This window comes from Canis lupus, chromosome 24 (genome assembly GCF_011100685.1).
Source record: "Canis lupus familiaris isolate Mischka breed German Shepherd chromosome 24, alternate assembly UU_Cfam_GSD_1.0, whole genome shotgun sequence".
Classification (NCBI taxonomy): domain Eukaryota; kingdom Metazoa; phylum Chordata; class Mammalia; order Carnivora; family Canidae; genus Canis; species Canis lupus.
Window position 1 is genome coordinate 6,809,302 of NC_049245.1, and position 15,637 is coordinate 6,824,938.

The 15,637-nt window shown below is 39.8% G+C and overlaps 1 protein-coding gene across 20 annotated transcripts in view; it reads left to right on the plus strand.

Moving 5' to 3' along the window:
* The window catches only part of KIF16B (kinesin family member 16B), a 314,926-nt gene that overhangs the window by 160,720 nt on the left and 138,569 nt on the right, over positions 1-15,637 (plus strand). For all 20 annotated transcript variants that reach the window (XR_005377520.1, XR_005377521.1, XR_005377522.1 and 17 more), the window contains 2 exons: positions 160-297; positions 14,686-14,768. Coding sequence is in view for 13 of the 20 variants with exons in the window: in XM_038571558.1 (XP_038427486.1) it covers positions 160-297; positions 14,686-14,768 (221 nt within the window). In the remaining 7 variants the exon portion in view is untranslated. The remainder of the gene's footprint in view (positions 1-159; positions 298-14,685; positions 14,769-15,637) is intronic.

Genomic DNA, 15,637 nt, shown 5'->3' on the forward strand with positions numbered 1-15,637 from the left:
TGAACTCTTGAAATTCACTTTTCTCACTGAACATAAATGTTCACTTCACAATATTTACATGGAAGGGGAAGAGTATTCAATATGGAAAAATAAAGGTTGGGGATCAGTGCACTAGATAACAAAGAAATTATCTTTTCTTTAAATGTTTTTCCAACTTAGTTCTTCATGGCCTTGACTTGGAGAGTGAGCACTGCATCTTTGAAAATGTTGGGGGGACGGTGACCCTGATACCCCTGAGTGGGTCTCAGTGCTCTGTGAATGGTGTTCAGATCATGGAGGCCACACACCTAAATCAAGGTATCTGACTTTTGGTTTTCAGAGTTCTTTGTGTATGTCACTGCTAAAGAACAAGTTGGCTAGGTAATGGGGGAACTTGTGCATCTTACAATTAATTGCTAATTAGTTATAAAAAAAAGATGAAGACTGCTTCATTATGCTGTTTTCTGCGTTGCTGAAGGACTTCTAATTCTGATTGTCTTGTTGAACTAAACATTTATGTAGTTGTCTTAAAAGTTATTGCTGTTATAGAAATATGACTTTAAAGGTATTTTTTTTTAACTTAAAAAGGCATCTTAAATGCAAAGCCTTAACACAGTGCTTGCTTTTTATAACTTTATTTATTACCCTATTTATATTCTTTTTTGTGAATAGTTGTAATTATAACACACATACAAGATCCAGTATCCTGTCTTTTTTTTTTTCTTTTGAAATAATTTCAACTTTATAGAAAATCTGCAAGTGTAGTACAAAGAACTTTTTAATTCCAGGAACATTTGAAAGTAAATTGCTAACATGATGCCCCACTACCCCTGAATACTTCAGTGTTTATTTCCCTTAAACAATGGCATTCTTCTATGTAATTAGAATATAAGCATCTGAATTAGGAAACTAACACCAGTGCGTTCCTACCATCTCATTCTTGTATGCCCTTTGGGTTGTCATCATTTGTCCAACAACATGCACTGTGGGCCGAAGATTCGGTCTGGCATTGTATGTGGTATTTGGTTGCCACATCCCTCTTGGTTCCTTCAGTCTGGAAGGTCCCTTTGCTTTCCTCTGACCTTTAGGACTCCAAGTGCCCTGGAGCTGGGCAGGAACATCAGAGTTCAGCAGTAGCAGGTGACTAGCCCAAACCAGTACCCAGTGGTACCCAGTGATGGTTACCAAAGCAATATTTTCTGCTTTTTTGAAACCAGGGCAAGGACTCTGGCAACATGGGATGGAGAAGCTGGTTCTTGCCAGACAGCAGAGCAATAGTCACAGTGAGAGACTGTCTCTGCCCTGAGCCCAGAAAGTTACTGTAATTGCATGGAAGATAAGAGGTCAGAATGTAGGGCTTTTCAGTGGTATCTCTGCCACCTGTTTGTTCACTCTTAGGAACTCAGGTGAAGGTCCTGCTTCTGTTCCTCTGGGGCAGCAAGGGTGATGCACAAGTCATGGCAAGAGGTGATACGAGTCTCCTTGTCCAGTACAGATCTCTATATTGTCTGTATCTCTCCCAGGTCAGCTGAGGTTGACCTTGTTATGATGACTGTGTTGTTACAGGGTTTTACAAGAGGCTTGTACTGGTTTTCAGTATCATCATTAATATATGGGCAGAACTTTGGAATTCATTTTGAAATATTTAATTGTTTAATATATCTGGGGTAGACCTAATTTAATTTTTTTCCCATATTGGTGTAGCATTTATTATAACCTTACCCCATCCTGTATTCACCTCTTTTGAAGAAATTTACTTGACTGAAAATGAACACCGACACACAGCACTGGATCTATTTTGTAATTCCCACTTTGTTCCAGTGCTGCATATTTCTGCTTTTGTACCACTATCATGCAATTTGAATGCTTGTCATATTATAATATGCTTTGATTTCTCTTATCTGTGTGTTTTTTTGCTATTCATGCCTATTTTTTTCCAAAGGAGTTTTAGAATCTTTTTATTTTTCTGCTAAAACATCCTTTCAGAAGTGAGATTTCTAATTTCATTTGATTTGTTCACATTCTAACATATATTTCTGTCTTGGGACTTCTATTTATTCAGTATGTCTCTTTTATTTGAATTTTCATCAGTTTCTTTCAATGAAACTTTGAAAGTTTTTAATATGTGTTCATACTGAACTGTATTTATTCACATATACAAAATTCTGCACATAGCTGTATACTTCAAACACTCAGAAACAGGGAGGAAAAATCTTAATTCTATAATAATCTATTTTGATAATACTGAAGATTTTTCAAGCACGTTGGGCCTTTAAGGATATCAATTTAAAACCATACAGGTTAAGTGAGGCTCAATGAATTCAGAGACCTCACTCTAATACTTCTGAGTCTTATACATTGGTCCTCCAGGTACTCCCATGTGCAGTCTGGCATGTCTGTGGAGCCACACACAGGAAGTTAGAGAATGGGTTATGGTTGGGATTATAATTGGGGGCCTTCTTTAGCTAAGCTGTGCTTGGATCACAAATAACCCACAAGGGTGAATATCATCTGCTGGATCCCCCTTACTTTGTTGCCTGGTCATCTACCTGTTTTCCTCTGTGTGCTTTCCTTGCTCTCCCCATGACTATCTGGAGCTTTTGAAGCTTATACCAAATACAGTCCTGGCTACTGAGAAGACTGAGTGTATTATAGTGGCCACCGCTTCTGCCACTGATGGGTGAAATAGTCTCTTATGGATTCTCCTGAAAGCTAACTTTTATGTGTAATGGTGTTTCTGTCAGAAAATCAGTCTTAAGTTCCAAACAACATATTGCAAAAGGAACTTTTAGAGCACATATTGTTTAATGGAGAAATTGCCTAGAATAAATTACTTACTTACTTACTTACTTACTTATTTATTTATTTATTTATTTTAATTATTATTTTTTTATACTTGATTTCCTAGCTTCTGCTTCGGCATACATTGAGGCATATAACCTGTATTTTTTTTAATTTATTTTTTTTTAAAGATTTTATTTATTCATTCATGATATACATAGAGAGAGAGGCAGAGACACAGGCAGAGGGAGAAGCAGGCTCCATGCCGGGAGCCCGATGCGGGACTCGATCCCGGGACTCCAGGATCATGCCCTGGACCAAAGGCAGGCGCCAAACCGCTGAGCCACCCAGGAATCCCCAGAATTTATTATTTAAAATTAGGATTATCTTCTCTACTCTTTGCCCTTCCCCTACCCCCCCCCCCCAAAAGATTATTAATTTGTTTATTTAGTTCAGAGAATTTGCTTATTATTCCATTGGTATCTGCTTATGTAGCTATGATTATGCCTCTAATTCTCATGTGGATTGAAGCATAGTAGCTAAATAATAAACATATCTCCCTTATAGTATTATCAAGTGTTGTTTTTTTTTTTATCAAATTTTTTCCTTAATTGAGAGTCCATTTAAAAAATATGCCTGTTCAGGTTAACGATGACTGAAGTGAAATTTTTGACTTGTCCTAAGAAAGTAGTAATGCTAATTGACATTTAAACTTAATGGTCAGAATTCCCCCACCTCCCTCTGGGCTATCTTAATTGCTTTATTACCATGGTGCCATGATTTTGGCTTGAGTTCCTCTGGTGGTCTGCTGTGCTACAGACATAAAATTGCTATGTTCCAAAGCCTTAAAACATCCATGCACGGAGTGTAAATGTCATTAGCAAGTCTTAGGGTAATGAAATGCCAAGAGGACTTTGTGTTTCAAGGCATTACATGAAAGAAGAAAGAATACCTTTTTTTTTTTTTTTTTTTAATGCGTATACTTTAAGACTGAAAGATCCCATCAAGGAAAGAACCTGTATATTTCTTCAATGATTAAGGATTAAACTACTCAACATTTCTTAGTTTTTTGTTTTGTTGGGGGTTAGGGGGAGAAAGAGAACGTGTGTGTGTGTGTGTGTGTGTGTGTGTGCGTGCATACCTGAGGAGGGGAGAGGCAGAGGGAGCCGGGGAGAACCTGAAGCAGACTCCACACTGAGCACAGAGCCTGATGTGGGGTTTAATCCCATAATCCTGAGATCAAGACCTGAGTCAAAATCAAAATTTGGATGTTTAACTCACTTTTAATATATGTGCTACTGAAGCAAGCATAGGATGCTTAACTCGCTGAACCACTCAAGTGCCCCAACATTTCTTGATTTTTAAGGATTGTTAAAATGGGAACTGGAACATGTTTTAAAAACAAAGTATACAATGGGATGTATATAATAAAATACAGGTATACAATTTTTTTTAAAAGATTTTATTCATGGCAGAGAGAGAAAGAGAGAGAAAGAGGCAGAGGGAGAAGCAGGCTCCATGCAGGGAACCCGACCTGGGACTCTATCCCAGGTCTCCAGGATCACACCCCAGGCTGAAGGTGGCGCTAAACCGCTGAGCCACTGGGGCTGCCCCCACGTATACAATTTTTGGCTATGGAAATATATAATAAAAATTAAAAGATGTAAAGAGGGGAGAGAGAGAATGTCAAGCAGGCTCCACACTGAGTGGACCCCGACGTGGGGCACGATCCCATGACCCTGAGATCACGACCTGAGACCCTGAGAGCTGACTCTAAATATCAGCTTAACTGACTGAGCCACCCAGGCACCCCTGTAGGATTTGATTTTTTAACAAAAAAAAGCAAGACCAAAGTGAAAAAGAGAAAGAATATGGACTTCTTTAAAATATAATAATAACTGGGAAACAGAATTAAGCAAAGCAGTATATTCATATTCCACAAATTACCTTGGCTTTTGCCCATGAAGCAATTTAAGTAAAGGTATCAAGAACAGAGAATGCAGATGGATGTTAGCCCAAGTCACAATGGTCTGATGGTATTAACTCTGTATTTGACTGGATTCCCGGTTTACTCTACTACCAGCACCTTCCTGTCTTTTTACTATCAGTTTCCAGTATTGTTGATATTTGGTATTTAAACATCTCTTTTCATTAGTAAATTGCTTCGTTTGGAAATGTGTTAGGCTGTCCCATTAAAAAGCACAGGCAGTAATTACCACTTCCTTATCTAGATCACTTAAGATACTTGTGAATGTCAACTAATAGGAGATTTACCTACATCTAGCAGATTTTCACCATTGCTGGGAAATTTTTTTTACCTGTATCGGTTAACAGCTTTACTTCTTTCAGATTGCATAAACAGTATTTCCACTCGTAACATCACTAAAATGAAAAGCGTTTGCTAGTACTGTGAGAATTAACTGTAATGACATATATAAAGCGTGTTGCCATAAGCCCGGCCTATGAAGCTCTTCTCCTCTCCTCTGATGAATTCTTCTAGAAACTGTGCATGGCATATGTAGCCTTGTATCTGCCTGTGCTCTTCACCTGCCATGTTCTCGAGCTGGGCTTTCCTCACTCCTGTGATGGCATAGAATGATTGCCTTGAATGATTTCATAGGATAATTCCATAATGTGATTTTTGCAGAAAGAGAGGCAATTACTAGAGAAGAAAGCATGAATTTGACCATGGTGTCTAGTCCATAGGTCTTGAACTGTTCTGGGTGGACTTTTAGACTTTAGGTTTTTCTTCTTTGTCTTTTTCTTTACACCACATACATGAATGGTACAAAAATCAAGTGAGTTACAATTCAAACAGTATTTCAGCATTTTCTGTGTAATTGCTAGGACCTGTTCTCTCTTAAATTAATTATTATTATTTTTTTTACTGCAAAATGTTCTTTTAAAGCTGGTAGTTGTTAAACGAGGTAATCCGTTTTCCCATTCATGTCAGTGGCCTCCCTTGGTCGTCTCACAGGTTCACCAGAGCCATTGAATATGCATCTCTCCTTTTAGATGCGCTACAGAAACTGAATCTGGGGGCTTGACACCTAGGTGCATCTGAATGTGTCATGCTCAAGTGCCAAAATATATTTGCGTCTATTCAAGCACTCAAGAAAAAGGGAATAGGTGATTGTCTGGGGAATGGAGCTGAGGAGGCTTTGATAAATTTTCATTTGCTTTAGGGCTGCTGTGAGTTGTTCAGTGGCAAATTAAAAAAGAATTTTAGTGGAACTAGCAAGGGAAATGGATCTTCTAGCAGTTTAGCCAAGGTATGTAATGAACAAAAGAGCCCTTTTGAACATTGCAGCACATATTAATGGCTGCCCTCCCATTGAACTCACCTCTACTTGCTCATAAGCACTCATTATCATTAGATTTTTCCCTCTGACTTGAGATCTGCACATCTGACACCTGTCTCTTGCAAGTGGATGTTTCAGCAGATGCTTTTGAAAGTCAAAAGCCCTTCCTCTTCAAGACTCTGCCCAAAGCCTGTGGTTCTTAAAAGCCATGTCTCCAGATCAGCAACATCAGCAGTGCCTACGAGCATTTTGAAATGCCCCTTGTTAGATCTCCTGAGTCAAAGAATGTAGGAATGGGGCCAAGCACTTTAGTTTTTCATGAGTTGTGCAAGTCATGCTGATGAACATCTAATGTGACACCAGCTGACCAAAACTAATCACACACAGAAGATGGTTTTTGGTGCCCAGGTGTTGGTGTACGTGACAACCAAATGTCAGTCTCTTTAACTTCTTTCTTCTCATTTGATTCATCTTCTCTTGTTAGAGTCATCACGTCTCTTTTTCATAATGTCCCTGTTCCTTTTTAAATGTCACTTTCAGCTTCACATCCCATAGAGTGACTTGACAACGTGCCTTGGTGTGGATTTCTTGGCATTTGCCCATTTTGGATCTTGGATCTTTGGAGTTTCTTGAATCTGTAGGTTTATATCTTTCCCCGATTTAGGAATTTTTCAGCCATTATTTGTATAAATATTTATTTTCTGCTCTATGTTCTTCCTTCTCTTGTCTGGGGTTCCAGTTACATGACTGTTAAGTATTTTAGTGTTGTTCCATAGGTCCCTGAGACTCTGTTTACTTCTTTTTGCCCTTTGATAAATGTTTTTCGTTTTGCTTTTCAGATTGAATAGTTTCAAATTGGTCTGTCTTCAAGTTCATGGACTCTTTCTCTGTCCTCTCTGCCCTTCTCTTGAACCCATCCAGTGTGTTTTTTTATTTTGGTTATTGTATTTTTTAGTTGTAATATTCAATTATACTTCATATCCTTTACTTCTTTGTTGTAACATTTTAACTTTCAAAATTACTCTCCTATGTTTGAATATTTTTATAACAGCTGATTTAAAATGTTCATCAAATACATCTAGCATCTTTCTGACCTCCACTAACATCTGTTGGTTGTTTTCTGCCACACACATTGAGATTTTCCCAGTTCTTTGTATGCTAAGTAATACTAGATTGCATCCTGGGCATTTTTGATATTTTGTTATGAGACTAAGAGTCCTATTTAAATCCATTGGGAAACATTGATTTTGTTTTGTTTTGTTTTAGTGGGCAGTGGACCTGGTTAGATTCAGACTGTAAATTAGAATTAGTCTCCATGGGTTGTGGTTCTAGCTCCAGTGCCAATTCAATTTTCAAATCCTTTGTGATGCTGTCCTGGTCTCCCCCGTGTATGTGCTACCCAAGGGTCAGTCTGGGACCTGAGCAGTGGTCTGTATCTTAGGTCAGTTCTTAAATTTTTTTTTTTTTTTTTAGTTCTTAAAGTCTTTGTGTGCTTTTGAGGGTCAGATCTAAGTGGCCCAGAAGTTCATAAACAGTTGTGAGGTTTATTTCCTGAACATTACTTCTCTGTCAACACTGAAGAATCTTTCCTTTTCTGTCATCTAGCTAGAAATCTGGAGCTGTATACTCTTCTTTCATGTTCTTCCTGCTGTTGTTCACAACTTTGGGGCCAGGAAGTGAAAGGGCAGAGAGAGGAAGAAGCAACAAGAGTGTGTCCCACCCTCTGATTGGAGAGAGATTTTCCAATTCCTCATAAGTTTAGGCATCTGGAGCTGTTGTCTGTGTTGCTGCCAGGGGACCCTTTCAGTCCTCCTTGAACCTGAACTAGAGGGCCCCTCCAAGAGTTCTCTCATTTGCACTGATGTTAGCTTTTGGATTTTCTTCTCAATTAAGCCAGGGAACACTGGAGAGGGCAGGGCAAATGGTAAATTCCTCATCTGCCCCTATTATTTTTAGCTTGCCTTCTACTGTTTACTTCTCCGGCCCTCAAATAACAACTTTCTGCATCCTGTTCACACAGTTGCAGCATTCAGTGGGATAGACAGGTGGGATGTGCTTATTCCATCTTGTGAAGAATGAAAACGCCTCCTGTAGGGTGGCTGTAGATTGCCAAAAAAGGAGAAATTTACCCAAAGTTGAACTCTGAAGCAAATGATGTATCTATCATAATAGCACATGGTGAAGAAGTGATGTGCATGTTTTTGACCTAAGTGCACAGTGAAGAAATGTCTGAAGCCTGGAAAGTGGGTGAGGTGGAGGACAGGAGCAGTGGGGGACCAGCAGTGGGGGACCAGGGCTGCTGAGTCATGGCAAGTTTGTAGGGCTGGGAAATTGCAGACTGGATGGCGCTCACCATTTGGTAGATGCATAATGTGGTCCCTGAGGTGAAGGACAGTGCAGTGTTTTTATAGCCCAAGAGGGCTTGGTGAGGAGTGGTAACAGAAGTGTGCTAATGGAGGTAAGAGACCATTGTTGATTAGAGAGAAGGGAAGCATTTTGGAAGGAATAATAAAATATTGACAGCCTGGAGTGTGTAGGAGGCTAGAACTGAATATTTGAGCTTATTACTAACAGAATAAGTAGTATTGTTGGTAACAAAGAATATGAAGTAAAGAAAGTTACTAATAGCTTGACTAGTTAGCATGACGCCTTCCATCCAGTACCTTAGAACTTGTCATTCTATTGTCTCCTGTCTGGAATCACCCTCTAATTATTTCATATACTTCTGCATTTTCCTACGGAAGGATGAAACTTGTTCTGTATCCTTTTTTGGTATCTCTCCTGAGGCTTTCAGAAGAAAAAAATCCGTTCCCACTTCCTCTATGCTGCCCACCCCCACACACATCTAAACATTTATTTGGGGATGGGACTAGAGCCTTTTGAAATTTTACACAGCTCTGCATTCAGCACATGCACACAGTTGGGCAAATAATTCTTGATGGATTATTTGGCTGGAAACCTCAATAATGAAGATTGAAAATCGATCTACTTTCTTTTCCAGAGTCTCAGAATCTAGGTTTGCAATTTTTACTTTACCAAGAGTCAACAAGAGTTTAAGTGATTTATCTAAAGCAGGAAATTGTAAATCTGTATTTGAATTATAAATGTTGAAATGAGAGGGCCGAGCCTATGTGGCTTTTTGGTAAGGTGTCATATGTATTGATATCTGTCACTAATACTAGCAGAGGACCCGATGGCGTGCTTTGACACTGACGTCTGCTACCCTTGATGCTGAGTGCCTGTCACTCATCCAAGCCAGCTGTGAACCCCAAGCCATGTGTCCCTTTTGAATTCATTAATATTCATATGAAATTTTCTTACCACAAGCACCATGTCAGATCTTAATCTTTCCTGTCTCACTGCCTGAAGTCATTCTGAGATAGAGAAAAATTACTATAATTCAGGTGTCTGAAATAATAACGTCAGTGTCACAGGAGTCCAAGGCCTTTGAACATATCACTTAATGTATTCTCAAGTACCAGCATGTATTAGTGGGAATTAGTCTTTCTCTTTATTAGGTCCCCCAGATAGTGCCATCATCATAACTTATTTTAATATAAATATTTTGCAGATGTTTTAAATCAGAAGGAAAATTATCCCACAAAAGCATGCTTTAAGAACTTCACCCCATCCTACATCTCAGTACCATTCTAGAAAATTATGTTCCCTGGCAGAGCTTTGCTTTTCTGGTGCTTATATCCAAAATGAAAACCACTCTCACTGGGCATGCTTTAGCAGTGTGTTATAGCCTGTTTGTGTATATAGTGAGGTAAGGGTGGGACTTTCTAAAGTAATTAAATTCTGAATTTGAAGCCTGAAGCAGAATCTCACAAGGCCCCTTCTTTTTCAGTCTTTAAACGCCTATCACATTGGACCATTCACTTTTGGGAATACAGTTTTCTCACGTGTTTGTATTAATTATAACCCAGAATTAAATGATTTGTGCACTATCACCTCAGAAATATTCATATGACAACATTTAATAGGAAAAAAAAGCTGATTTATCTGTGCAGTATCTGATTTATCTGTGCAGATTTGCTAATTCTCACATAAAATTTGAGGAGGGTAATTAGTGATATTACTGATTATTGTCACTATACTCCTTAGAAATCTCTAGAATTGTTTACAAGTTTAATTTCATTTTCATTGTATCTGAAATACTAGAACAAAATCCTCTGTGAAATCAGCATTCAGTGGTTTTATTCAGAGGTTTAAATGAAGCTTTTTTAAGTTATTGTTAACAAGTGCCTCTATGTCCCCTTTTATAATGTTGTTTCCTTTCCATTGCCTTTAAAGACTGTCTGGAATTTGTCTACTTTGTGGTATCTTTTGTTAAAGATTTTATTTATTTATTTATTTATTTATTTATGAAAGACACGGTGGGGGGGGGGGGGCGGTGGAGAGGCAGAGACACTGGCAGAGGGAGAAGCAGGCTCCATGCAAGGAACCCGATGTGTGACTCGATCCTGGGACTCCAGGATCATGCCCTGGGCCGAAGGCAGGTGCTAAACCACTGAGCCACCCAGGGATTCCCTACCTCATGGTATTAAATGGGCTCTGAAGTAATCTCAAAGAAGCCATATTTCATGGAGGCTTAGATATGCTCTAAAAATTACAAACTAAGTGCATGAGAAAAGTCCATCTGTGATTAATCATGTTAACCTCAGATCAAGGAATAGTCCATATAGTTAAAGAGAATTTAAGAGCTGGAAGGAACCTTAGAAAGTATCCAGTGTGATGACTAGATAAGGAAAGGGAATTCTGGAGAGGTTAAACTTTTCTCACTCTTGGCCACATCAAGAGTTTGCAGGCAGGGCAGATGCTCTGGGTCTCATCTTTACACACAGATGTTAGGTAGATATGTATACTTAAAAATGTGTGTATGTGTGTGTGTGTATGTATATATATATATACACACACACACCAAGACATATATATTTATATTTATATTTTTATATATACGTTTATTTATTTGAGAGTAAGTAGGTCAGTAGGTAGGTTGGTAGGTAGACCAATAGATTAATAGATGTCCTAGGTTTTTCTTCTAGAGCTTTATATTTCCACCTGCCAAAGGCATCTCAGATTGATTATGCATAAAAACAAATTCACGATTTCTCTCCCAACCCGGATGTTGGTCCTTTCTCAGTGTTCTCAATCCGTGTGAACAGTTCCCGATTCAACTAGCAGAAGCATCTCCTCACCTCCCTTGTCCCCATATCTAGCCTATTGTGGAGTCCTATTGATCCTGTCTCCTAAATATCTTCCTGACATATGTGTTTCCCCCTTGTCTACTCCCCTTTGCCCTTAATGCTGAATCAGCCGTCATCTTTGACCTGGACCCTTGTAGTAGCCTCCTACCTTGTTTATCTGCATCAACTCTTGCCCTTTTTGGTTCCTTCTTTAAACAGTTGAGGGCAGCCCTGGTGGCTCAGTGGTTTAGTGCCACCTTCAGCCCAGGGCGTGATCCTGGAGACCTGGGATCGAGTCCCACGTCGGGCTCCCTGCATGGAGCCTGCTGCTCCCTCTGCCTGTATCTCTTCCTCTCTCTCTCTCTCTCTGTGTTTCTCATGAATTAATAAATAAATAAAATCTTAAAAAAAAAAAAAACAGTTGAAAGAATGACCTTTCTGAAACTCTCATCTAATCATATAACGCTGCTGCACAAAGCCCTTCACTCTCTTCCTCTGCATCCACGTGAAATAAAAGTTGCTTTACTGTATCTTGAAAGATTCTATGTGGTATGTTCCCTTCCCTCCCTCAAGCTTCATGTGTACTGTTCTTACCTGATGTAGGCATTTAACTGTCTTCTAGGCACTCAGCATCACCACCTCCTTCATCATCTTTTCCTGCCAGAGGACCTTTACATATGGCACTCCCTCACTCGCCCTGCTTCACCCTCAGAGCTTGTCTCAGGCACCACTTCCAGCCTCCCTCAAGGGCCTCTGTCCCTAACCTTCCCTATAATCAGCCCTCTTCTTAGGTCCTCAGAGGATCTCTCCTTCAGTTGTAGCTTTGCATCTCATTGTGGAGTCTGTTGATTATTCATCTCTCCCGCCTACTTGTTTATAAGCTCCATGAGGGCAAGGCATATGTCTGACTCATTCAGATCTGTATCTCTGTGCTTATCATAGTGATTCACCTGCTGTCAGTGTTCACAAAGTACTCGTTGAATGCAGGAAGAAATTAACAGCAGCCTAATGTAAAAACGAAGCAGATTTTTTTAAGTCATTAGGTTTGTTGAGTAAAGGAATGTAATGAAATAGAAACCAGCCTTAACGGAGCCTCTTTTTATGTGACAGGCAGCTTATGTACATTATTTAGATGGAAACAAGGAATGGTCATGAGTAGTTGTGTTTTTTTTTTTTTTTTATAATTCTTACAGGGATTTTTATGTATATTTCATACAAATACATGGGTGGCAAGATTATTTTCAGTGATTTAATATGATATGAAATATGTCTCTGAAATACCATTCTATTTTTCCATTAACATATTTTAGCAGTTTTCAACCTGCATGGCTGGGCATTTGATTAACAGAAAAAAAATTGGATTAAATTTAATTAACACACTGAATATGATTGCCTTATTAATCTCTAATTTCAATTTGAGAGCATTAAATATACATATATCCTAGGTATGGCTGCCTAACTTTTGACTTCTCAGTATGGCACACAGTTCTGAGTCCTGGTCATAAAAGGCATGGAAAGCGCCTTTCTTAATTATGATTATGGTGCCTTTCCATAATTGGAAAATATACAAATGCAATCTTGTGTGAGGGGGATACGTAGATTGTAGATTAGTTAATATCCACTGCTATCCCTCTAAGTCTCCTAAAACTGTGTTCTTTTTTCCATATTGACTCCATTTCCACTAAATAATGGCAAGCACCAGAACCAGCCCTTCAGTTGCTCCCTGGGGTTATGATCTAAACCCATTGGGTTTTAGCTGTATTGAATTTGAAACTCCAATGAGAAGATGAGGCAATATGTTGAGAGACAGTTGGATATACTGGTCTGACACTCTAAAGTAGCTACCAGAGGCTACGAAATTACTTGCAAGGTCCAGGTGGAGATAGTAGGCAAACGAAGAGGTTGGTGACTGTGGTCACCCAGAGGTCACGTGCCCTATCCAAAGGAGGTGGACTTCAGCAGTCCAGGGATTTTTGCCAGGTGGCAATTCAGATCTGCTGATACCATACCTTCTAGTTTTTGAGGGAAAATCAGAAAGAAACTCTGAGCTTTATGTGGAAACTGCAGATTTATAACTCTTGGCAGCTAAAAATTTTAGTTTTTAAAAGTTCCATGGGACACACAAAACCTTTATGAGCTGAAATTTTTCTCTGGCCAGCAGTTTGTGACATTTGGTGCCAGTTCCCTACCCTGGCTCTCCATGTCCTCACAGTGTGTTTCTGTGTCATCTGTCCAGTACCTATTCTCGCTGCTGTTTCCAATGCCCTGCATTCTGGGTGGAGGTGACTCCCTCCTCTCCCTCATTATGACAGGCCTATTTTCCTGCTAAGGCTTAGCCCTTCCCCATGGTTACCCCAAACTGGAACCTAATTTCTTGTTCTCTGGCTGCCATGTGAGACTCAGCCTAGGTCTGTCCCCACCTATGGCAACCTTGCATGTGTCACTTAGATGCTTGACCTCATCACACATCATCTTGTGTGGTTGACTTCATGTGTGTGTTCTATCTTCACAAGTAACTTGTGTCCTTTTTCAGGGCAAGGATTGAACATGGGGGTCTCCGTCTGAGGTGTGGTAGACTCTTGGGTGTGGATGGACCAGATAACATGGTGAATCTCTTTTAGAACATCGCTTCGCTTACTTAGGTGCCTCCAATGACAGGGAGCTTTCTTCCTTCCATGGCACCTGTGCCAGCTTCGAACAGTTCCAACTGTTCAAAGTGTTTGTTTCCTTATTTGCTGAATCAGGCTGAAATGTCCCCCCCTTCCTAACGTTTTTGTTACCTTTGGGTTTTTATATTGAATTCGTCTGCCTCTTATGGAGTTCTTTTTTGAATAAGCAGGATCCTGGTCAGTGGAGCCTTTCTCATGTGTCTGATGTGGCCATATAAATTTTAACAGGTTTTAACAAGAAGCAGTATTTTCACATGGAAACAGACCTTCATGTACACAGTTTCATTACTGTCAAGTTCTGAGGTAGACTTTAGTCATGGATACCTGGACTCCACCAATTTTACCATGTTTTCTTTTGAAAGCACTTTACTTTGGAATTTCTCCTTTTATTGGCATTAATAAACATTTTCCAAATTTGTGACCATATGCTTTGGCTAGTATTACAGCGTCCCTTTGCAAATGGATTTCTTTTTTTCTTCTCAACAATCAGAAGTATAATTATCTGGATATTACGTTTTAAATTTCATAATACAATGTTTGAATCCATCACTTCTGCCTTGGTAACATGAGTATTGTGACACTGAGCTGTAAAAATAAGAATATTTGCAGATTTAAAATTGGTTTATGTAAGCAGACTTTGGAGACTAAGGCTTTCCCTTATTATTACTGTTTTATAGTACACTGGAAATTACATTTCAGCCATAAAATTCCGCAGTACGATGTCAACCAACCAAGTTGCTTACTTGTGTTTTTTTATGTTCTTAGGTGCTGTGATACTCTTGGGAAGAACTAATATGTTTCGCTTTAACCATCCTAAGGAGGCTGCCAAGCTCAGGGAGAAGAGGAAGGTAAGCAGCATAAAATCTCTAGGAGCCAACTCTGCTCCTGGGAGAGCTGGTGCTTTAGGAACAGTTTGATTTTCTGGAACCAGAAGACTCATTCTGTAGCCTGCGTTGATGCTAAGGAATTGTCATTCAGTGGATGATTGGCAGATCAAGTGGAAGAGCAAGCTGGTGAAGTCCAGAGAGGAAGGAGAAATTGCTCCTTCTAGACCCTTCTCTTCACCCCTTCGCTCCTGAAAAGGAGTTGGGCTTTGTTTTGCATTAAGTGGAGAGTGGCTTCAACTTAAGAGGATCTGTTTTAGGAGTTAACCCAATATCAGAATCACTTTCATTCAAAAGTTTGCTCACTTTTTATTTTCAGCCACAGCAAATTGGACTTTTTGTTTGGGGTGTAAAGCAGAGAGGGGGTGAATTTAGGACAGTTGGTTGGATAGGGACATCTGAAGGGTCCTTTGAGTGCTGGACAGGGGAGGCGAGTGGAGGCCCTGAGAGGGGGTGGAGGGAGAGATGAGAGAGAAATCTGTCTAGGGACATTGTACTGTCCTTAGGCTGAGGAAGGTAAAGACTATAGCTCTCATTTCTATGAACCTGGCACTGTATGAAACTTCTGCACAGATTTTACTGTTTTATCTGCCCAGCAGCTGTTACTGTACCATGTCACAGGTGATCAGGAGGAGAAACTGAGGCTGACCGGTCCCCTGACTAGCAAGGGGAACAGCAGCCTCCTTTTGTGGGGGCCGCCCATGGGTGCCAGTGCCTTCCATGGGCAATAACAATAAAGCTGCAAACCCCAGCAGGCTTCTCTGGGGCTGCCAGTGAAGCCTCTTATCTGTTCTGGCCCAGGGTCTCCCTTGAGGGTCCCTTTTGGTTCACAG